The sequence below is a fragment of the Siphateles boraxobius genome, unplaced genomic scaffold (assembly GCF_051911475.1).
Source record: "Siphateles boraxobius isolate OS27281-9 unplaced genomic scaffold, OSU_SipBor_1 16, whole genome shotgun sequence".
In the NCBI taxonomy this organism is placed as follows: Eukaryota; Metazoa; Chordata; class Actinopteri; order Cypriniformes; family Leuciscidae; genus Siphateles; species Siphateles boraxobius.
The window spans coordinates 1,557,037-1,580,630 of NW_027508766.1; the positions used below are offsets into that span (position 1 = coordinate 1,557,037).

General features: G+C 44.6%; 1 protein-coding gene across 1 annotated transcript in view; it reads left to right on the forward strand.

Annotated features, from left to right (window-relative positions):
• Positions 1 to 23,594, forward strand: part of lamc3 (laminin, gamma 3) — a 142,326-nt gene that overhangs the window by 31,226 nt on the left and 87,506 nt on the right. Inside the window, exon 2 of the mRNA XM_077231062.1 lies at positions 4,967 to 5,271. Coding sequence (XP_077087177.1) covers positions 4,967 to 5,271 — 305 coding nt within the window. The remainder of the gene's footprint in view (positions 1 to 4,966; positions 5,272 to 23,594) is intronic.

Here is a 23,594-nt window from a genome sequence, read left to right on the forward strand (position 1 = left end):
AAATAAATTTGTATATTTGTTTATTTAGTTTTTTTTTCACAAATGACTTTTGGAAGTGCAATTTGATTACCACATGCAGTTTTAATAAAGTTGAATTAAGGTAACCTTCTTTCATTTTTCTCTTCAAAGTGTAGGCTACACTACAGGTGTTGATTATAATTAATTTACTGTCAGGCCCATTAAATAATAATAAGGATAAACAATATTTAAAAAGTATATAATTATCTAATATCTGACGAATTAAAAAATTTGCCTCAAAACATAACATGCTAAATGGGGAATATCTATATCTATCATAAAAAAAAATTGTCAGAACGTCGTCACGCAGTTGCTGTCGCATCTTACAATTCTACATTGTTACAATGTTGCGAGCACGTAGACAGCGACGTTGCCATAGTAGAAATGCAACGTGCCACAGACGTTGCCACAACGTAAATGTGTTTGCTGGGAGGGCGCTTGTGAATGCAGGCCCTCCATTTTTCCTTCGTCCACTTTGAAAGCCTCGTCACATACGTGGGTGCACCTACGTTATTAGCCTACTAAAGCAGCCTAATTTGTGCACTTCAGAATCTCGCCGGATGTAGTATATCATCCACTTTTGTGAGTACTGTGAATTCAAAAATACTATCTTGTCACATACTGTTTTTCGCCTACTATATAGTCAGGAAGTATGGTATTTTGGATGGATGCACTGTCTTTATGAGTGAATCCTTGAATCATTCAATCAACTGATTTGTTCAAAAATACTGATTCAGACACCACTGTGATCAAAGATGCACAATTGTTGAGACTGCTTTGACTTTATCTGGACATATTTTCACTCGCGGGGCAAAAAAAAAGAGAAAATAACTGGGGAAGTGTTCCCGAACATCCAGGGGAACCCAACTAGATGTTTTGGAAAGTGGTATGATGATTTCCTGTCAGACAGGAACAGCATCTCCAGCACCGGAAAACAAGTTGAAGAATGGCTGAAGAAGATTGACAAGTGCTGGATCTACCAACATGGCCTGCTCCCAAGACTCATGTGGCTTCTCACTGTATATGAGGTACTTATATTAACTGTTGAAGAAATGTAGAGGAAGTTCAACAAGCACCTCAATAATAATAATAATATTAATAATTTGTTACATTTATATAGCGCTTTTCTGGGTACTCAAAGCGCTTCACACATGGAAGGGGGAATCTCCTCAACCACCACCAATGTGTAGCATCCACCTGGATGATGCGACGGCAGCCATAGTGCGCCAGAACGCCCACCACACACCAGCTTAATTGTGGAGAGGAGACAGTGATGAAGCCAATCATGACAGGGGGAGGATTAAGAAGCCATGATGGAAAGAGGCCAAGGGGCAAATTTGGTATTTTTAATGACCACAGAGAGTCAGGACCTTGGTTTAATGTCTCATCCGAAGGACGGAAGCACGTTAGAAGATGGTTGGGAATACCCCCGAGCTTTACATCCTTGGGGCACTATATAAGGTCGGGCCAGCTCCAGCTTCCCCTGTCATCAGTGGTGGAGGAGTTTAAAGTTGCCAAATGCAGATTGTCCCTGACATATAAGGACTCTCAAGACCAACTTACCAGGGAAGCAGGCGTCAGAACAAGATCTGGCCGTGAGTGGGCCACCAGCACGGCAATTAACCAGGCAGAATGTTCTCTCAGGACCAAAGACATAATTGGAAACCCTTGCAATGGAAGACAGGGTCAAGGAACAGCACATTTCCAGTAGTTGTCAAAGTCCACCCCTAGGGAGAAGAGAACCATGATCCAGGATGAAGTCTGAAACCGTGAGAAAGAAGGGAGAAGAGTAAAATCCATTCAGCTCACAACACCTGGACGAGGTGGAACCTCCCCAAGAGAACAATCACATGGAGTGAACTGTGGCGGCTGGAGCCCTTACGTATATCCTTTCTACTCCGAGCAGTGTATGATACCTTACCAACCCCAATCAATTTGCACAGGTGGGGGTGGAGGGAGGACCCAATGTGCAGGTTGTGTGGTGGGAAAGGAACAATGGCGCACATCCTGTCAGGGTGTAAGATCGCACTGACACAGGGGAGATACAGGTGGCGCCTACAGGTTGCAGATACACCTGAATCTGCCAGCTGTATCAGGTGGCAGATACAGGTGGGAGATACAAGGTGTTGGCAGTGCTCGCAGACATCCTGGAGCAAGAAAGGAGGAAGAAACTCCCAGCCAAAGCAAGACCACTGCTGAGCACCATCGCCTTTGTGAAAGAGGGCCAAAGACCTGTCATCCACAGCCAAGCCAGGCAGAATCTCCTGCAGTCAGCCCAGGGATGGGAAATGGAGGTTGATCTCGAGAGGAAGCTCCACTTCCCCGAGGCGGTACTGTCCACAACTCTAAGGCCCGACATCATCATGTGGTATTCAGAGGGAAAGAAGATCATCCTGGTGGAGTTGACGGTGCCGTGGGAGGAGGGCTGTAAGGAAGCTGCAGAGAGGATAAAAGCCAAATACCAGCAACTTGTCCAAGACAGCCAGGACAAGGGGTGGTCAACAAGGCTGATGACGGTGGAAGTCGGATGTCGAGGATTCCAAGCTCAATCTGTGTGGAATCTATTGACAAAGGTTGGACTGAGAGGCCACTTGAGGAAAGCAGCCGTTCGTGGGCTGGGAGAAGCATCAGAGAGAACCTCCTGTTGGCTCTGGCACAAGAGAGAGGACACATGCTGGATGCCTGGAGGAAAGGTCCAGTGACCGGGCCAGTCACTGCTGACCCGCAAACTGGAGGGTTTTGTGGTTAAGGGTCGAAATACCCAGTGAAGTTTGAGGACCACCTGATGAACTCTCTTCTAGGCCAAGGCTTTATGAATTAGAAATGGGTGTACGTTAGCATATCAGATGTATTATACAACTGTAATATTGTGCCTAAAACATAAGTTACTCAATATTAAATTCATGTTTATTGAATTGTTGTGAACAATATCACACTGTAATCAAGCTGTTCATTTGTATCAGTACGGCCATGTGATTATTACTTATCTAGAACTCATACAGGCATTTGCCAGCTGTGGGAATTATTAGTGGATGATAACTTAGTGATATTTTGGCAGCAACACTGGTAATAAGTATATTAGTTTTACAGAGATGGTAGCAAACCTCAAAACATTTAACAAATAAGATTTGAGTAACAATTAAACTGACAAAGTACCACCAAGTACATTTACATTTACATTTAGTCATTTAGCAGACGCTTTTATCCAAAGCGACTTACACCTGAGGACTAAAGCAAGCGAGTCATCGTGAAGAGGGAAGAACGACGCAAGAAGTGCTCAAAATACAAAGTTCAGGCATTGCTCAGAGTAGCAAAAGCCAGACAAGGGAAGATTTAAAAGGGAAGGAAATATTTAAAAGAGAAGAATTTTTTTTTTTTGTATGTTAAGTACTCACGGAAGAGATGAGTTTTCAGTTGTCTTTTGAATGCTGTCAGGGATTCTGCATTACGGACGAGGGTGGGGAGATCATTCCACCAGCATGGAACCGTGAATGAGAATGTTCTGGAGAGTGATTTAGTGCCTCGCTGTGATGGCAACATGTGCCGTCGCTCCTTAGCTGATCGTAGGCTTCTGGTAGGGACGTAGACTTGTAGTAGGGAGTGAAAGTAGGACAGAGCTGAGTCTGTGGTAGATCTGTAAGCAAGCGTCAAAGCTTTGAATTTGATGCGAGCAGCGAGTGGTAGCCAATGCAGTGACATGAACAGAGGAGTGACGTGAGCACTTTTGGGCTCGTTGAAGACAAGGCGGGCTGCAGCATTCTGGATCATTTGTAGAGGTTTAGTAACACATGATGGACGTCCAGCTAGAAGAGCATTGCAGTAATCAAGCCTAGAAATAACCAGGGCCTGGACGAGAAGTTGTGTTGCATGCTCAGTTAGGAAAGGCCTGATCTTCCTGGTGTTATACATTGCAAACCTGCTTGATCGAGCTGTCTTTGTAATGTGGTCTGTGAAGGTCAGCTGGTCATCAAATATTACTCCAAGATTTCTGACCGACCTTGATCGGGTGATTGAGGATGTCTCTAGCTGGATAGTGAAGTCGTGCTGTAGAGACGGATTGGCAGGGAGGACGAGAAGCTCAGTCTTTGCCAGGTTGAGCTGCAGGTGATGTTCCTTCATCCATGCCGAGATGTCCGCCAGACAGCTTGAGATACGTGCAGCTCTTGTGGGATCATCTGGTTGAAATGAGAGGTGGAGCTGTGAGTCATCAGCATAGCAATGGTAAGAGAAACCATGTGCCTGTATGATGGGTCCCAATGGTGTGGTGTAGATGGAGAAGAGGAGCGGTCCAAGAACTGAACCCTGAGGAACCCCTGTGTTCAGTTTATGTGCTTTGGATACCTCGCCTCTCCATGTAACCCTGTAGGACCTACCTGTGAGATAGGACTCAAACCAGTAGAGGGAAGTTCCTTTGATGCCCAGTGATGAGAGGTTGGACAGATGGATCTGATTTGTGTTATTTAGTAGATTCACATTTAGATGATTCACAGCGAGTCATTTTCTCAAGGCAAAAACTACAAGTATTCTCTACAGACACAAGAAAGCTGCCTTCCACTCTAAATTGGATAAAGTGTCCTCATCCTGTTTACCTTTTTCAACCTTGATTTTCTTTTGGCTTGATCTAACACCTGCACATTCTTGATTTGGCTCGATAGATGAAGGACGTATAAGTGGTAAACTGCAAATACACCTTAAGAGCTATTTCTACCTTATTATTTTCAAATTAAATTTGTTGCATTAAATAACATTTGAACTAGATAAAACTAGTTAATTTAGATGTTAATTTTTTTTTCGGTGTAGATGCAAATCTTACATTAACTCAGTTTACAGGTCACTTTAATTATGTCCTGGGATTTAATTACCAAGCTACATTAACTAAGGAAAGTATTGAATTTTGCGGGATCTGTCCAAATTAACATGACATTAATGTTGTTGTTGTTTTTCCAAGGCAAGGCCTTTGAGATCACATATGTCCGCTTGAAGTTCTACACCAGTCGACCAGAGAGCTTTGCCATCTACAAGCGTACGGAGGAGAATGGACCATGGCAGCCATACCAATATTACAGTGCTTCTTGTCGCAAGACGTACAGGAGGGACAATAAGGGCTTCATACGTCCAGGCGAGAATGAAAGGACAGCACTCTGCACGGATGAGTTTAGTGACATCTCTCCACTTACCGGCGGAAATGTGGCCTTCTCCACATTGGAAGGACGACCCAGTGCCTACAACTTTGACCAGAGTGCTGTGTTACAGGTACGTCATGTTATTTTACAATATAAGAGTTTGGCTGTCATGTAATTCAATAGTATGATTTTATATTCAGCCCATCTGGATACATATTTTAGAATGCCAAATATAAACATGAATAATTTCTAATGTAATCCCAGGGGATTTACGGTGTATATGCATAAATATTTACCTTCATGGCTTGTTGACAATAACTTACTGTTTTAGTTAGCAGCTCATCTCCTCGGCCTATAGATATGTAGATGGTTGTGCTTTGTTGTTCCAGAGGAAAGCTTTGAGGGAAATATACCTCACTGTCAAGCTTCTCTAACTTTCAGACTTTCAGAGCAGAATCTTGCAGCTAAACATGAGTGTGCTCTGCATGCCGTGCAACTAAATACTGCCTGCAACCTTTTCCAAAGATTTCTAGGGAGCTTCTTCCACACAGAGATGCAGTCACAGCCATCAGATGAAGTTCAGAAAATCAAAGGTGACAGGCAGATGCCATAGCTCACCTAACTGTTTAATACAGTAGATGAACACACACATATATGGGTGTTTCTGACTGCAACTATGGACATTTTGAATGACCGCAAATGAATGATTGAATGATTTGAATGATTTTGAATGGACATGGTCCTGTAGACCTTTAGAAAATAAACACTTGCTTCACACTCTCACTGGTTTATTTGCCAACTAACAACATCCAGTTGTGTATATACTGTTTATACATGACAGAATAATGATTTTATTTGTATCAGTCATGAATATTTCCACTGCAGTGTCACTTCCAAAACAGATGTATTGTGGTTAATGACAATTTAAAAATGTTTGGAATAGAATGACTGACTCATTTATCATTCTAAGCGTAATTTCATGGCTATTATTTTATGTCTCCGAATCCTACATACACACAACGTGAGCTTAGAATTATATGGTTCTATCTCCACTTTTGGTCGAAATTGAGTTTTTGACATAATCTCATCCATTAGGTGTTTATTAATGCCTGTGTGGTGTTATTTTTGTAAAAAAAAATATTTTGTCAGTAGTTATTAATAAAATAAAAAGGTTCCATCTCACAAAAAAGCAGGGATTTAAAAACTTTGATGCTCAATATCTCAGAACTACCCTAAACGGAGATAGAACTGTATAATTCTAAGCTCACGACAATAAAATAATATTTTCACAATGTTTGCATATTTTGACATTATGATAACATAAAGTATTTTTTTATTAAACTTTTTTTTTCACAGATTATATATTTAAATTGTTTATTTTTCACCCATTCTAATATATTTTCATAGTCTAGTTAAAACAATAAAATGGCTACATAAAGGCATTTGAAAATAATTTAAACTTCAAATGATGAGGAAGGAATACTTAAAATGCCAGACAGTTTTAATGTGACCTTCACACAAAAAATGTATACAAAAAAAAACCTGTCTGGAACATCAAAGTGTTCAAAGTTGAAGAATGCCCATATTGAAATAGGTACCGACTAAATCAAACCAGATTTGACAGGATATTAGATGATGAGTACCTGCAAAAAGAGGATGCAGAATCTGAGCTCACCGCTTCCACGTCTGTTTGTAACAAGAAAATGGATTGGAAGGAAAAGTGTTATAACAGAAAGGTCATACTGTGCCTATTCAAACTAATGTGCAAATGCCTCTCAGGTTTGTGAGGCAACTGGATTTTGAATGCAGCTGCCCAGAAAAGTAACTTTAATAATAATATAATTAATAAAAAATAAAAATAATAATTAAGATGCATGATTATTGTAGGTAAGATTAAAATATAAACTCTCCGAAAAAGGTAGAAGGTACCCTTTAAAAAGGTTCTAATACCATTTAGGTACGAATATGTACACTTTTGGTACCAATATGTACCTTTGAGGTACTTATGCACTCTTTTGGCACAAAGGTATACCACAAAGGTGTGCCTTTTGAAAGGGGTGATTTTGATAGAGTGCTCCTAAATTTTAGAACAGTCTTCTATATTCAGCAGGCTCCATCTATATAGGTTTTTAGGTCTCAGTTGAAAACATTTCTATTAACCCTTTCTTTTAAAGGAAGGGGATCTTGAGTAATTGTCTCTGTGTGCGTAGGTATGATAGTGCTATGTGTGTAGGCATGTTCATTTTTATTTGGTATTTTTTATTATATTACTCTTTATCTTTTTATTAATTATTTTTTATACACTCTTCGTCTGAAACTAAATGCTATATAAATAAAAGTTGAAGTTGGGAGAACGGTCACAGAAATCAATGTGTCAACGGCTAAAAGCCAGTCACAAAATGTGTGATCCCCTGTTTGCACCTGTATTAAGCGCTGATCCAATCTCAAATAAATAAATAAATGGTAATGAGGTAAATGGGGTCCTTGACATGCAGTAGTTGAACAGGCATAAAGATATTTGGACCTACTGAGGTTTGTTGTGGAAGTGTGAAAAGGCCAATTTTAGGTAAAAGCTTTTTCACTTTCAATCTTTTCATCATCCTTCTTTTCTCTCACTATTTCAAAGAAAAACAGCTAGCACATCTGTTTACAAAGATGAAAGCCACTAGAGGAAAACCAGAAGGAGTAACAGAAAAGAAGGGATGACATTTTATTTAAGAGCAGAGATAACAGTTTGGCTTCTTGTGATTGAGGCTTGTAGCCGAAAGTGTGAAATAGAATCTCCCTATCACACAGGTGGGAGATGAATTTAATTTTTAAAATGAGGATGTAAGGGGACTCTAGTGACCCCACAAAAAAGAGAAGGAACTGAAAGAGAGTCATTTGAGTTGATGTAGTCCAGCTGTTAGGCTAGGCTGAGAGGTATATAGTAATCAGCACATGTGTGTACACACACACACACACACACACACCCACACACACACACACACTCACTATGGACCTGGAGCCTCAAGGCTAAACAATAACCACTTTATTTAGTTAAGCTTGTTTTTGTTCGACCTGTTTATGACTAATATCTCAGAATGCATTTCTCACACATACATCTGCATTACTCCTCATAATTGGCTCCATGCAAGCAGAAATCCTCAGTAGACACTAAGAACTAAGATTCTCCAATTACCCAAATGTCACCTTGTTGCTGGCCTAGTTATTTTAATTACTTGATTTCCTGTGATTGACATGAAAGTATGCAGATTGCAAGAAAGATGGGAATAAATGAGATGAGATCTGAAAACAACAGCACAAGTATGTTGAATTGCTGGTTTCATTAAAGCAGGCAGTACATATTTATTGCACATTCAACATTAAAGCAGCACTATAGGAAACGTTTTACAAAAATGAAAAAATGAAAACATTGAGCATATACTCAGAGTAAATCACGTATTTAAACAAACACAGTGACACATGATTTTAAACCTGTTTGTACAAAAAACAACAACGGTAATAATAACATTAGCGTCCACACTATAATAGATTATTTCATATTATTATAGTCTGCAATTCATGTATGCTCTGTGAATGTAATTGCAGCACATATTTTGAAGTCGGATGGATTTGGATTGGCGACACTGCAGGAAGTTGAATTTTACAATTTTACAATTCAGAGAAATTCACCAGGCAGTGCCTTCTGAGAAATGTGTTTTTCCAGTCTTGCCCATAAGTATGTAAAACATAAATATGTATAGTGCAAAATTCTGTAGGTGACATTTCTAACAGATACAATATATGCTTGTAAGCCCTATATTAATTTTACAAGACCCTTTCTAGCTATAAATTGGTTATTGCATGAATGTCCTTTCTAATTAATTTCTAATTTGAATTACAACTCTGTACGTGTACACTATTATGAATTTTAGTTAAACCCAAAACATATAACCGTATATAAATTTCAATATAAATTCCATATAATCATGGTTGATAAATTAGAAATACTTCATAGTATTCTGATTTTGAATGGGGGTTCCCTTTCGTTGTCACTCCGAGTTACGTCGGATGACGACGAATGGGGTTTCGCTTAGAAAGCCTATCAAATTCGAGTATTACAAAACGAGCCAATGGCAAAGAAATGCCATGGGTCTGCGGAATTTGCATGGCGTAACTCTGCCCCACCTCGTGGGTATAAAAGGAGGAAGCCGGCAGCAAGCAGATATGTTTTCGCTTCGGAGCCAAGTGTATTCTTCTCTCCACAAGCCATCTCTGAATTGTCAGCTTTACAAACGAGTACCTCGAGTGTTGGTCTGACGGCGATCTACGGCGAGAGCGTGCTTCCTGCTGATCTGTTGCAGTGGTCTGCCAGTCGGTGCGTTTCTCCCCGGGTGCTTCAACACTTGAGTTTTCTCTCACAAAAAGAGCTTACACGTGGCACGTCTTTTTAAAGATGTCTCACCCGTGTACTTCTGGTTGCGGCAGATTGGTATCGGACTCTGATGGGCACGAGTGTTGCATAGTATGTTTGGGCATTGATCATGCTAGAGCAGCGCTCGTGGATGACTCATGTTCTCTCTGTGGGAACATGACCATCGCGTCATTACGGTCGAAACTCCGTGAACTCGCAAGAGTGAGAGTCCCCTCATCCACCCCCCGCTCTGCGGCTGGTGGCCAGGGTGACCTGAGGGTTACGGTCTGGAACAAGGCGCCGACTATGTGTCCGCGACCCCACCCCCCCTCTTCAATGACGGTGCCCGCTAGCGAACTGCTGATTCCCGCGGGTCTACCCTCTGGTGGCCCGCGTGTTTCAGTTGAAGCTACAGAGGAAGATGCCATGTCTGTTGCAGCATCACTAGGCGGGTTTGAGTCTTCTGGAAGTGAGGGCTCGTCACAGCTGCCACCTTCCGGTGTGCATACGGCTGTGCTCGAGTCTGATCCAGAGATGACGGCCATGCTTTCCCGGGCAGCCGCGAGCATCGGACTTGACTGGAGGCCTCCATCCTGTCCTGAGCGCTCGCGGCTGGACGATTGGTTTTTGGGTAAGGCCGCCGACCCTCATCCTCGGCAAACCCCAATACCTTTCTTCCCGGATGTGCATGATGAGATCTCGAAGTCCTGGAAGACCCCCCTGTCTTCTCGGGACCGCTCGCTGGTCTCATCCGCCTTTCCTCCCCTCGATGAGGCAGCTGCCCGTGGGTACACTGGGCTTCCCCCGGTTGAACGCTCTGTTGCCATGCAACTATGTCCTCAGAGTGCTTCTTCTCGGGGCGAGCCTAAGCACCCATCCAAAGGCTGTAGATTTTCGTCGACCCTGATGGCGAAGTCTTACAGAGCGGCGGGACAGGCGGCTGCTTCACTGCATGCTATGGCCACTCTGCAGGTCTACCAGGCCCAGATGCTCTGAGACATGCACGAGGGTAGGACAGACCCAGGGCTCTTTGATGAGCTGCGCGCCGCTACCGACCTTGCTCTCCGGGCGACGAAGGTTACCACGCGTTCCCTGGGTCTGGTGATGTCCACAGCTGTGGTCCAGGAGAGACATCTGTGGCTGAACCTGGCTGACATGCGGGACGCGGAGCGGACCCGTCTGCTTAACGCCCCCTTGTCCCAGGCCGGCCTCTTCGGCGGTGCAGTTGAAGATTTTGCCCAACAGTTTTCAACTGCCCAGAAACAGACCGAGGCTATCAAACACATTCTGCCCCGCCGGCCCGCTGCTGCCTCCACCCAGCCGGCCGGGCAGACGCCTCGACCTGTTTCCCGCTGAGGGCGCCCTCCTACGGCTCCCACCCCTCCCGCCCGGACCACGCAGCAGCCTCCACCCAGGGCCGGTCGCGGAAGAAGCCGCAAGAAGGCGCCTCAGCCCTCTTCTGCCCCGCCCCCCGCTAAACGCCGGGCCAAGCGGCGCTCCTAAGACGGGCTGCTCAGTGATGATGGTTGTTTCTCAGGAGGTGGTAGCAGGACCACACCTTCCCCCGGTGGAGGGCCGGGGGAGAATCTTTTGTTCTCCACTCCCCGCTGCTCACCCACAGGTGGGCAGCACCCTAATGTGGTTAAAGACAGAAACAATCCCCTCTTCCCTGAGCTCACAGAGTTCTCGGGCGACACAGAGCGCCGCCCACAAGCCGTGCTCTCCTCGCCCCCCTCTGTCCCAGAGGCGGTTGACACAGCGTGCCGTCCACGGACCGCTTCGCCCTTGTCCCCCTCTGTCGCCAGACCCCTGGCAGAGCAGGTCCCCGCGGAACGACCAGCCTGGTCCTCCCCTGGCCCCCTCTGCCAGGGCGCGGTTGCTAACTGTGCCCCCACACCGGGCCGCTATGCCGTCCACGTCTGGGCCACTTACTCCGCTTCGCTGCCCCTCCGGGGGGACGCCTGTGGTTCGCATGATCCCGCTGGTTCAATTCCTGGGAGCCTGGTTAGAGCTTCCCCGTCTGTCCCGCTGGATCGCGCGGACCATCAGGCTCGGCTATGCGATTCAGTTCGCACGGTCTCCTCCCCGCTTCAGGGGAGTCCGCTCCACTTTGGTCGGTGGCAATGCCCCCATCATGAGAGCAGAGATTGCCACCCTGCTGGCGAAGGGTGTCACGCCGCTCGCCGCTCGGTCACGCCGCTCGGATTGCTTCATATGAGACCGCTTCAGCTTTGGCTTCGCGACCGAGTCCCGAGGTGGGCATGGCAACACGGCACGCTCCGAGTACCAGTTACTCCGACCTGCCGTCAGTTCTTCACCCCGTGGTCGAACCTCAGTTTTCTCAGGGCGGGTGTCCCCCTGGAACGAGCTTCCCGGCGTGTTGTTTTCTCAACAGATGCCCCCACCACGGGCTGGGGCGCCATGTGCAATGGACATGCTGCTGCGGGCTCCTGGACAGGACCCCAGCGGCTATGGCATGTCAATTACCTCGAGTTGTTTGCAGTACGCCTTGCCCTGCACCGCTTCCGGGCGCTGCTCAGGGGTCAACACGTACTAGTCCGATCAGACAATACCACCACAGTAGCGTACATCAACCGTCAAGGTGGTCTACGCTCGCGCCGTATGTCACAACTCGCCCGCCACCTCCTCCTATGGAGTCAGAAGCATCTGAGGTCGCTTCGAGCCATTTTCATTCCCGGAGCGCTGAACTGTGCAGCCAACGAGCTCTCACGGATTCAGCCACTCTCTGGAGAATGGCGACTCCATCCCCAGTCGGTCCAGCTGATTTGGGACCAGTTCGGGGACGCACAGATAGATCTGTTTGCCACCCACGACTCGACCCATTGCGCCCAGTTTTATTCCCTGACCGAGGGCACGCTCGGCACGGATGCTCTGGCGCACAGCTGGCCGCAGGGCCGCAATTATGCGTTTCCCCCAGTGAGCCTTCTTGCGCAGACCTTGCGCAAGGTCAGGGAGGACGAGTAGCAGGTCATCCTGGTTGCCCCTTACTGGCCCAACCGGACCTGGTTCCCCGAACTAGTACTCCTCGCGACAGCACCTCCCTGGCCGATCCCTCTGAGGAAGAACCTTCTTTCTCAGGGACGGGGCACCCTATTGCACCCTCGTCCCGATCTCTGGAACCTCCACGTGTGGCTCCTCGACGGGACGAGGCAGGTTTGAGTACCCTACCACCAGCGGTGGTAGCTACCATCACTTCCGCTAGGGCGTCGTCCACGAGACACGTCTATGCGTTGAAGTGGAACCTCTTCGTCAGCTGGTGCTCTTCTCACCGAGAAGACCCCCGGAGATGCTCAATCAGCGTTGTGCTTTCCTTCTTTCAACAGGGGCTGGAGTGAAGGCTGAAGGTCCCTCCACCCTGAAGGTCTATGTTGCCGCTATTGCCGCACACCATGACCTCATCGAAGGTAAGTCGGTGGGGAAGCACGACCTGGTCATCAGGTTCCTGAGAGGAGCGAGGAGACTAAATCCGCCTCGCCCTCCTCTCGTTCCCGCTTGGGACCTCTCAGTGGTTCTAACTGCCCTGAAGAGTGCTCCGTTTGAGCCACTGCAATCAGTCGAGCTTAAATTCCTGTCTATGAAGACAGCGCTCCTGGTTGCTCTGGCCTCCATCAAGAGGGTAGGGGACCTGCACGCATTCTCTATGTAGACAGGACGCAGTGTTTCAGGACCTCAGACCAGCTCTTTATCTGTTATGGTGGGAAGCTGAAGGGAAAGGCTCTCTCCAAGCAAAGGTTGTCTCACTGGATAGTGGACGCCATTGCTTTGGCATACCAGCAGCAAGGTCGACCGTGCCCCCTTGGTGTGACTGCCCACTCCACCCGGAGTGTGGCATCCTCTTGGGCTCTAGTGCATGGCGCCTCGCTAACAGACATCTGCAGAGCTGCAGGCTGGGCGACACCTAACACATTCGCCAGATTCTACAATCTCCGAGTGGAGCCAGTGTCCTCTCATGTACTCGCTTCAACCAGCTAGTACTGGACCCGCTCAGGTGTATTCGCTTGCTCGCCATTCCACTCCACGGACTGGATACGTGTGATATTCTCCTCAGGTGAGCTTCCCCGAAAGCCCTGAGTTCCTCCAGCACTCCTGATGTTGGCGCCAGTGTCTATTGCCTGTGCGTCGGCTAGGTGCCTCCCGTGTGCATGGTCCCTCCCCTGAGCGACCCCCACATGTGTATTTCCACTGTAAGCCTCTCGGAGCATGTGTCTTTCCCTTGGCAAGCCACCTTGCCACCCCTGGGGTTGAAATATTCCACTTGCGGCTGGATACCCCAGTGTTCTCCATATGTGACCCGTCACAGAAACCAGGGACACAAGTCGGCAGCACAACTTTCGAGCAAAATGAGAAAGAAGAGTTTTTTTTCAAAATTGGTGATTTTCAATTTTTTGGAGAATCTGTTAATTGAAATCACGAAGAAGCCTCTCCATGTTTGAGATAGCAGTATTGGTATATTTAAAAGCTTACATTTTGAGGTTGAAATCGGCTTGTTTTCCGAGATTCTAGCATGCAGTAGGGGCGTGGCGTGTCATTGTCTGTGTGTATTTCCATACTGAATAACCCGGCGCTTTTGCCCCCGCCCTCCAAGTCAACCACATGGCTACTTATTATGCTGTGCTCTGGCCAGCTCTCTCTGATATCAAAATTCAATGAAGATGGATGCCGCAAAGATTGTCGCAGACGAGATGAACCGTCTGGCAGTTACACCGAAAATGTTTTCGCCGCACTTCGTGGGCTCGGGAAACTGAACCGGAGGTATGGGCGCAGCGCGCTCGCCCTCAGTGCTTCAATACGGCGGCTCGGCTCGCTGACAGCGGTGGCTGGCTGTTTCATATGTGACGGAGAATCGAAATAGAGGATGCAGTTAAGACCTTTGCTGCTGCGATGAAGGCCTGCCGTGCGTGTTTCTGAAATGTAAGTTAAGCTTCATTTGCTCTTTAGTCGTTATTTAAGATGCTGAACCTGCTGATGATATAATGTGCTTGCGGACATTTCATTTGTGTGTGTATACGCACATAAGAAAGTGGTGTAAAGAGATTTGCAACAGTAATTTGAGGAGGTGAAATGTGATTATTTGGAAAATTGCAGAAATGACTGCTTAAAGAAAAATGCCAGCAGGCATTTGCCTCCTACATAAACTTTAATATTGTTGACATTTTGGGCACACGAGCGTTGCATACTATTTGCGCTATAGATATGTAGGCCTATGGCTTATTGGTCTTTGTTTGTTGTTGTTGGTTTTGCGTTATATGTATATGGCATATTGGTCTTTGTGTGTTGTTGCTGGTTTTGCGTTATACTGTATGTATATGGCATATTGGCCTTTGTGTGTTGTTGCTGGTTTTGCGTTATATGCAGGCTATATGGCATATTGGTCTTTGTGTGTTGTTGCTGGTTTTGCGTTATATGTATATGGCATATTGGTCTTTATGTGTTGTTGCTGGTTTCGCGTTATATGCAGGCTATATGGCATTATTGGTCTTTGTGTGTTGTTGCTGGTACGTTGCAAATAGAGGGGCAGCACAATTGTTTTTCGCCTAGTGCGGCAGAAGTGCACTCATTCGAAGTGTAAAAAAAGCTGTAAAGCACATGGAGGAGCTTTACAGGGGGTATGGCTTATCTAAATGAGATGTAAATGAGCCCTATTGTCACCCCCAGCAGCAGAGACAGGTGAGAACTGCACAATCTTTAGCTCGTTTTCTCCTCTTTGAGCTTTTTTAAGTGCCTACTTTAAAATGGCCACAACTTCTCCAAATATTATCAGATTTCCACATGTTACACATCGTTGGAAAGCTTGGATATTACACTCTCAGAATCTATGAATAACTCAAAATGCCCCAGAACCGACTTGTGTCCCTAGTTTCCGTGACTGGTCACATATGTTCCTTCGGGTCATATGTGTATTCTCTCTGAGCTCAGTCTTGGCTCCTCAGCGAAGAAACATATCTGCTTGCTGCCGGCTTCCTCCTTTTATACCCACGAGGTGGGGCGGAGTTACGCCATGCAAATTCCGCAGACCCATGCCATTTCTTTGCCATTAGCTCGTTTTGTAATACTCGAAGTTGATAGGCTTTCTAAGCGAAACCCCATTCGTCGTCATCCGACGTAACGTCTCCGTTCCCTACTCAGGGAATGAGGGTTACATACGTAACCGTAGACGTTTTGCATACATGATAACTTAATGTTTTACTGTTTCTTTCTCTGCTCCACACAAACACTTGAACTCCTGCCTCCCTTTGCACTCATAACTTTAATCACTAATGCTTTCACTCTATAATTAGAGAGTGGAAGTAGTGATTTGGACATTCTGTGAAACAGAGGGGAAGTCAAATGTCTTTCATTTTCTTGCTTTGCCTCTTTTCTAATGTCTGGACCCCTTAACTTTCCACTGCCACCAGGTTTATTTTACAGTCCAGCTTTATTTATGGCAGCTGGCATCTTTTCGCCCTGTGTCCACAGAGTTTTACAATTTTTGTGTCCTTTCATGTTTCCTTCAAAAAAAGCTATCAGTCTGGTTAGACTTCCAATATTATGGCTATGCTGCTGAGTGTGGGCCAGTAAGAAAGCTAATTTAGATATTTTGGAAAAATGAGAACACAACAGGAAATGACCAAAATCATCTGACAAAATTTGTATCAAAACTCTTGCTCTCTAGTTTTTAATTGATTTTGTTAAACTTTTTTAGCAGGGTATGAATAGTATTTCTTTTGAATGTTGGTATGTTTTTAGTTATATGCATATGCATGTGACTGTCCTGCAGGCAGCAACGATAAATAAAAAACTCATTTTAGCAGTTACATTTATTAGGGTAATTTGACATTTGTAATTTATCTGGGAACTGACACTTATATCATGTGCAATCACTTGTTGGAAAGCATCTGAGCAGGAAGTAAATGTATACATATGTTGGATTCAGATTCAGCTATTATTTTGTGTTACCTACTTACCACCCAAGCTTTCATAACTTGTCTGAATATGGAATTAAGTAAACTTTACTTAACCTAGTTAAGTGAAAGTAACAAGTAATTTTAACTTGGCTAGTAAAAGGTTGATTAATATCAAACAGGGGTGGTGATGGCGCAATGGATAAGACACATGCCTTTGGTGTGAGAGACCTGGGCTCGAATCCACTGTGAGACACCATTGTGTCCCTGAGCAAGACACTTAACCCCTAGTTGCTCCAGAGGCGTGCGACCTCTGACATATATAGCAATTTTAAGTCGCTTTGGATAAAAGCGTCAGCTAAATATGTAAATGTATATCAATTTAGTTGAAATTTCCTTTGCATTACACTTCATTCAAACAATTTTATTGAATTATACCAGTCATTTATAGTATGTGTTTTACTTTGAGTATCTAAGTAATTTATACTTCATCATGTCAGATGTTAAGCAAGATGTGAATGCAAAGACCTCAATACTTGGTAGACAATACACAATGACGGTAACATTTGATGGGTCGTTTTTGTGTTTGAATGTGTCATTTTGAGCAGAAAATTTACTCGAAATGTCACAGAATGGCAAGTTACTAAATCCTGACAACAAAAGCAATGATAAAACAGTGTAAATACTGCTGGAAACCAGTGAAAAATGAACCTCATTAATTATTCAAGGTCCAGTGCATGATGGGAACCCCAGTGTCAGAAAAGTTGAGTAATTTTTACTTAATTTTATTGAGTTGATATTTACGCTTTCATTTCTACTCGCTTGAATTAAGTACTGATATGGAATTTACTTAGTTTTTTTTTTTTTATTCTTGCCTGAACTAACTTTTTCTTGTAAATTACATTGGTTTTTTTCAGTAGTATTTACCTTACCAAAAAATAATTTTTTACAGTGCATGAATGATGGCACAGCACGTTTTCCATTTCCCCTCTCCATCACTTCTTTGATGATTGATCGTTTTTAGCTTTAAAAACCTCTGTCAGATTTTTTTAATAGCTGAGCTTTTCCTAATGGCCCATAGATCCCATGGATGTCTGCTCAGTGAGGCGTACATCGACATGCTTATTATATAGCAAACCCCTGATCAATACCTAAACCATGGAAGTGGTGACAAATCTTTGTGACAAAATAGAAGAAAACCTTTTAGGTTTTGATTAACTTTAGTAAAAAGTTAATTTAGTAAATATTGGTATTATTCAATTGCTATTTTTTAATTGGTGTTCAAATTGTGATACAGTGGGATTTTGAGGGTTAAAAATAAAATTAATATATTAATGTGATAATTGTAAAAATATATGATATCAACTGCAAATTGTTCACACTTGGCAACTGGGGCATATCCATAATTTCAGAAATGAGTGGGACAGAAATGTCGAGTTTATTACCATTTTTTTCCTGAATTTTGTCTAATTGACAGGTTTTAATTTTCTTATCTCTTGCTTTTAATTGGCTTTATCACATAGTTATTCCTTCTTTACGGACTGTTTTGTACTATCTGCGAGAAAGCGCCCTCCAGCTTCAAGTATGAATGAAACATACATTACATGAGAGTGTTTAGCGCTCCTATAGTGCTTCCATCGCCTCATTTTGGATAAGAATGAAATGTCAGGTCATGCATTGAATATCTTGTCTCATTGAATTTAAATCCAGATTTATTCACAACGGCCCATGAAAACCTCTCTGGGAACACTCTTGCCTGAAAAAAAGTGCAGGAGACGAATTTACATTTTATTAAAATCCCCCCACGTCCCCTGCGTATTCAACACTCGTGCTTGGCAGGTTTCGATTTAATTGAACTCTGATGCAATTGCTTTGTTAGTGTGGTTCATTTGAATAAGTGTGAACACTGCCATCCAAAACCTGGTGCGTACCAAACAAGCAGACCAAAACCCCTGAAAAGTTGGTCTTCGTCCACTTCCAAACAAGTTCTACTGAGATATGAACGCAACATGGAAAGACATCTAAAACCAAAAACAGGACGTAGGCCTTATGTAGATGCCACCCTTTAAAAGGACAGAATGCTCAATCATAACTATTACAGGTGCTGTTTTGATTCCATTGCACATTTTCTTAACGCTTTGTGAGTTCTCAGCTGGGAAAAATATCATCATATGTACGCATACAATGAGCGCATTAAGCCAAGCCCAGCACACAGGACTGTTTTGGATGTTTAAGTTCTGTTGCAAAATATACATCATAAAAGCCTATGATATATATATATATATATATACACACATATATATAGGTTTGCTGTTAAAAAATTACAGTGTGAACGCTAAGTGAACAAGGACAAAATGTATAATTTTCTTTTTTCCAAAAGAACCGAACTGCAAAGTGTGAACACACCCTAAATTACTAAATCGATTGACAGCACTTGTTTTATCAGTGGTCTGAGTCTATAAAGGTATTGATTTTTTATTTAACTTGGCTGATATTGTCAAACATTTTCTATTGATCATAAACCTATAGGCCAAGCAGGCATATTAAATAACTAGCTATAACCTAATTTCTTGTGCTAAGTAGTTGTGTAATTGAGAAATGAACATGTTATCAGTATAACATACTAATATTGTAAGATTAATTACATTTTAAAAAACATGGTTGACCCATTCTGTCTAGTCTGCAAAACCATATTTCATAACCTTTGATGCCAGCAGACACCATCCTACCTTTAATATAGCATTTAATGCTAGTGTGTCTCCTACTGTGATTTGTGTTGATAGAATTTAAATGTTCCACTTTTAAACCTCTCAGAAGAAAAAAATGAGAGAAAAGGATGGAAGTTTGAACTTCAAATCAGATGACAGAGACAAGAGGCCCCCTGGGTTGTATTTCAATTCTGAGAATAATTTGAGAGCTCAAAGCGGAAAAAGAAAAAAGCTCAAAGCGGGGAAAATAGCACTCAAATCAACTGCAGTATGCTCTATGCAGTCATTTCTGCTATACTATTGTTGTATACAATCTTTAAAGTTTGGTGTTCTGTGATCTTATTTTTTACATTTTTAATTTGGAACAATTTGTTATTTGTTGTATATATATATATATATATATAAACTACTATTCAGACGATTTTTTTAAAATAAATTAAAACTTATATTTAAAAGGATGCGTTAAATTGATCACTCAATTCAATGTCACTAAAGACATTGAAAATAAATAAATAAATGCTTTCTATTTTTTCAAAGAATACTAAAAAAAAATTATCATGGTTTCCAAAAGAATTTTAGGCAGCACAACTGTTTTCAACATTGATAATAAAAAGAAATGCATCTTGAGCACCAAATCAGCCTATTAGAATGATTTCTGAAGGATCATGTGACACTGAAGTCTGCAGTAATGATGCTGAAAATTGAAATATAATATATTAAAATAGACAACACCTTAAAAAAATACATTTACCACATTCAATTTAATACATTTGTATAGGCTACCAAATAAATGCTGCATTGGTGACCAACCATTTCTACAACATAAATTACACTGACCCATACCGAAAAACAAATTTTAAGGCAGTTATGTTTATTTTCGAAAACGTATGTTTCTAGATAATAGCCTACAGATTGGGGTTTTGTCACACGTATGTTCAGTTTAGTTCAGTTTCTGTCTTGTCTGTATTAGTCCAAGTCACTTTGGTTTCTAATTAGATAAGTCTTGTCAGCTGTTCTTGTGTAGTTACCTCATTTGCCTTGTGTACTTAATACTCCCCGTTATGTTCAGTCCCTCGTCGGTTATTGTTTGCGTGTGTGTGTATCACACGCTGTTATCACTTGTCTGTATATTAAACCTCATCTTTGTTGATCTGCCTTCATCTTTCTTCATCGTGTGACGGGTGTGAGTGTGTGCAGTTCTCTTACGAGAGGTTCTCTCGTATTGCGTAAGTTTAGCTTGCGCTACGGGAAAGATTCATCTTCTCGAGATATTGAAGCCAAAAAATTATCCTTAATTTTGTATTCATTGTCAACGCAGTGCAGCAGTTAGCAGACCTAGAGCAGGCCATCTCGCATGCTCATTGGCTGCCCTGCGGGCAACTGCTGCTGCCTACCAGTGAGCCCGGCGATACGTCACGCCCAATGAAGGGCGCCCGCGCCTTCATAGCGTCACAGCCCGCCGGAATGGGCGTGGCTTAGCTTATAAAAGTAGGGGCTGTAGGCTGACCTCTCTGATTTTTCGTCTCTTCAGCGAGTTCTTCGCATCGCTGAATCTGAGAGAAGCCACCGCCGCCGTCGAACAGCGAACAGCCAGCTTAGGACAGCGCTGAGGAAGCCGGCCGTCTTCGCCACCTTCAGCCATCCGTGCGAGCTACGCTATCCGGCGACGTATCCTTTACCTTGCTACCTATTCTAAAAGAGCAGCGAGTGTCTTTTTAAAGATGCCTCGTGCTTCCTGCGGCTCGTGTAGAGCCACGCTCAGCGCCGGAGCCCGCCATTTGATCTGCGCTCTCTGCCTGGGCCTGGAACATGCAGAGCTCGCCCTCACATCCGGGGGCTGCGAGCTCTGTGAAGCTCTTTCGACCCTGCGGGCTCGACTCGAAGCCTTAAACACCGCAGCAGTCACTCCGCCCTCTGTGGGACCGCGCAGGAAGAAGCGCCGTTCCCTGAGACAAGTGGAACCTGTGCCCACAGCGACGTACTCGCCGAAGAACCTCCCTCGAGCCTCGCTTTCGCCTTCCCCGCCCTCCCTCACCGCCACGCAGCTGCCGCTCACGAGCCTCACTTCCGTCGCATCTGAAGATGAGGCCGAGGGACACGTCACGAGAGACTGCTGCTCCATCCTGGCATCAGACAGCAAGGAATGGTCGCTTCACTCCGCCTCCTCGTCGATCCAGGAATCCACCCTTACCCGCGCTGGAGCTGATGCGGAACTGATGCGCCTGCTGACGCAAGCTGTTGACCGTCTCAGGTTCGAGTGGTCGCTGCCGAAGGAACCCGCGCCGAACAGGCTCGACAGCTGTTTCCTTCAAAGTCGCTGCCGTGCAGCTTCAGCAAGCAGGCCCGCTCCATTCCTGCCGGAACTTCACTCGGAGCTGACGAAGTCATGGAACGCACCATTCTCCTCGAGACTTCAGTCCCAGACTAGACTCCGTGGGGTTGAAATAATTATCACTGAAAACAGTCTTTCTGACTGCACTGTCGTCAGTAAAACGTGTGGGGGACCTGCATGCGCTGTCTGTCAGCGCGTCGTGTCTTTAGTTCGGGCCGAATGACTTTAAAGTCAACCTCAGACCTAGACATGGTTATGTCCCTAAAGTGATGGGCACTCCATTCAGAGTGCAAGTTATTTCGCTGTCCGCTCTGCCAGCATCTGACAACGAAGGTGAGGTGAATCTCCTCTGCCCTGTCAAGGCGCTCAGATTTTTCATTACGCGCTCCGCCTCCTTCAGGCGTTCAGAACAGCTTTTTGTTTCGTTTGGTGGGCGCACCAAGGGTCTCGCCTCCTCGAAACAGAGCCTGTCCAGATGGATAGTGGACGCTATAGCAGCTGCTTACGCGTCAAAAGGTCTGCAATGCCCTCTGGGCATCAGGGCTCATTCCACGAGAGGCGTGGCCTCGTCATGGGCGTGGTCCAGTGGGATTTCTATCCATGACATATGTGTAGCGGTGGGCTAGAGCTCTCCGTCTACCTTTGTCAGGTTTTATAACCTAGAAGTTCCTGCCTTGCAGGCTAAACTTTTGTCAGTTTGAAGGAGAGGTGTATTCTGCCCAGATCTTCCTGCTCAGATCACTCTCACGTGACTCAGCTCTCCTGGTTGATCTGCACTAGTAGGGTATGTGCCATGTGCCTATACAGACCGGCGCGCTGCTCTGTATTCCCTATGTGTGCTTATGTCCAAGTAATGGCCCGCGTGGATGGCCACCTTATTTTTTCTACTTATGGGGTTACCCTGAAAGTTTGGGGCCTCATGTTGGATGCTTGGCGCACACGGCGTTGACAAAGTGTTCCCGTAGAGTAAGCTAAACTTACGCAATACGAGAGAACCTCTCGTAAGAGAACGATACTCGGTTACTAACGTAACCACGGTTCTCTCTAGAGTGGGAACGAGTATTGCATAACCGGCCGTGCTCGCGCCACGAGCGACTTCCCTTCAGTCGACGAAAAACCAGAGAAGTCAGCCTACAGCCCCTACTTTTATACGCTAAGCCACACCCATTCCGGCGGGCTGTGACGCTATGAAGGCGCGGGCGCCCTTCATTGGGCGTGACGTCACACCGGGCTCACTGGTAGGCTGCAGCAGTTGCCCGCAGGGCAGCCAATGAGCATGCGAGATGGCCTGCTCTAGGTCTGCTAGCTGCTGCACTGCGTTGACAATGAATACAAAATTAAGGATAATTTTTTGGCTTCAATATCTCGAGAAGATGAATCTTTCCCGTAGCGTAAGCTAAACTTACGCAATACTCGGTCCCTCTCTAGAGAGAACCGAGGTTACGTTAGTAACCGAGTATCGTTTACGTTGTAGAACAAAAAGTCTAAGAATTGTCAAGTTATGTTTACCACAGGCTTTTTTTTTACTTATAAATTGAAAAACACTATAAATCACCATAGGGAAATCTCAAAGGAACCAGTGGCGAATTAGACTTGCGGGTTCTGATGTCATCTAATGCAGTTCTGTACTGCACCTGTTACGAAGCATAGGAGTCATTCAGATCCAAGTGCAGCTTATCTTTACAGAGTAGTCACCAGGCAAGGGTCATACACCAGCAAACACAGCAGAGAAGATCAGGCAAAATTGTGGTCAATAAACAGGCAGGATATCAGGGCAGGCAGCAATGGACATGATACAGGAACCAGGCAGAAGATCAGGACCAGACAAGGTCACAACAGGCAGGTAAACACATGGAAAAACGCTTGGAAATGTTTGCAGAAGCAAAAACCAAACTTAGCCCAGAGTGATGTGTGAGTGTGGCTTAAATGAGTGTTTGAACATGAGGTGCAGGTGTGTGTGTGTGTAATCAGCGCAGTGCAGGTGTATGGTGTAATAATCAGTCCAGGGAGATGCATGTTGGGAAATGGACTCCGTAATCACCCAGGGAGTGCGTGGCTAATCGTGACAGCACCACTTTCTGCAAATATTTAGACATTGTATAGGGGAGGAGTCTG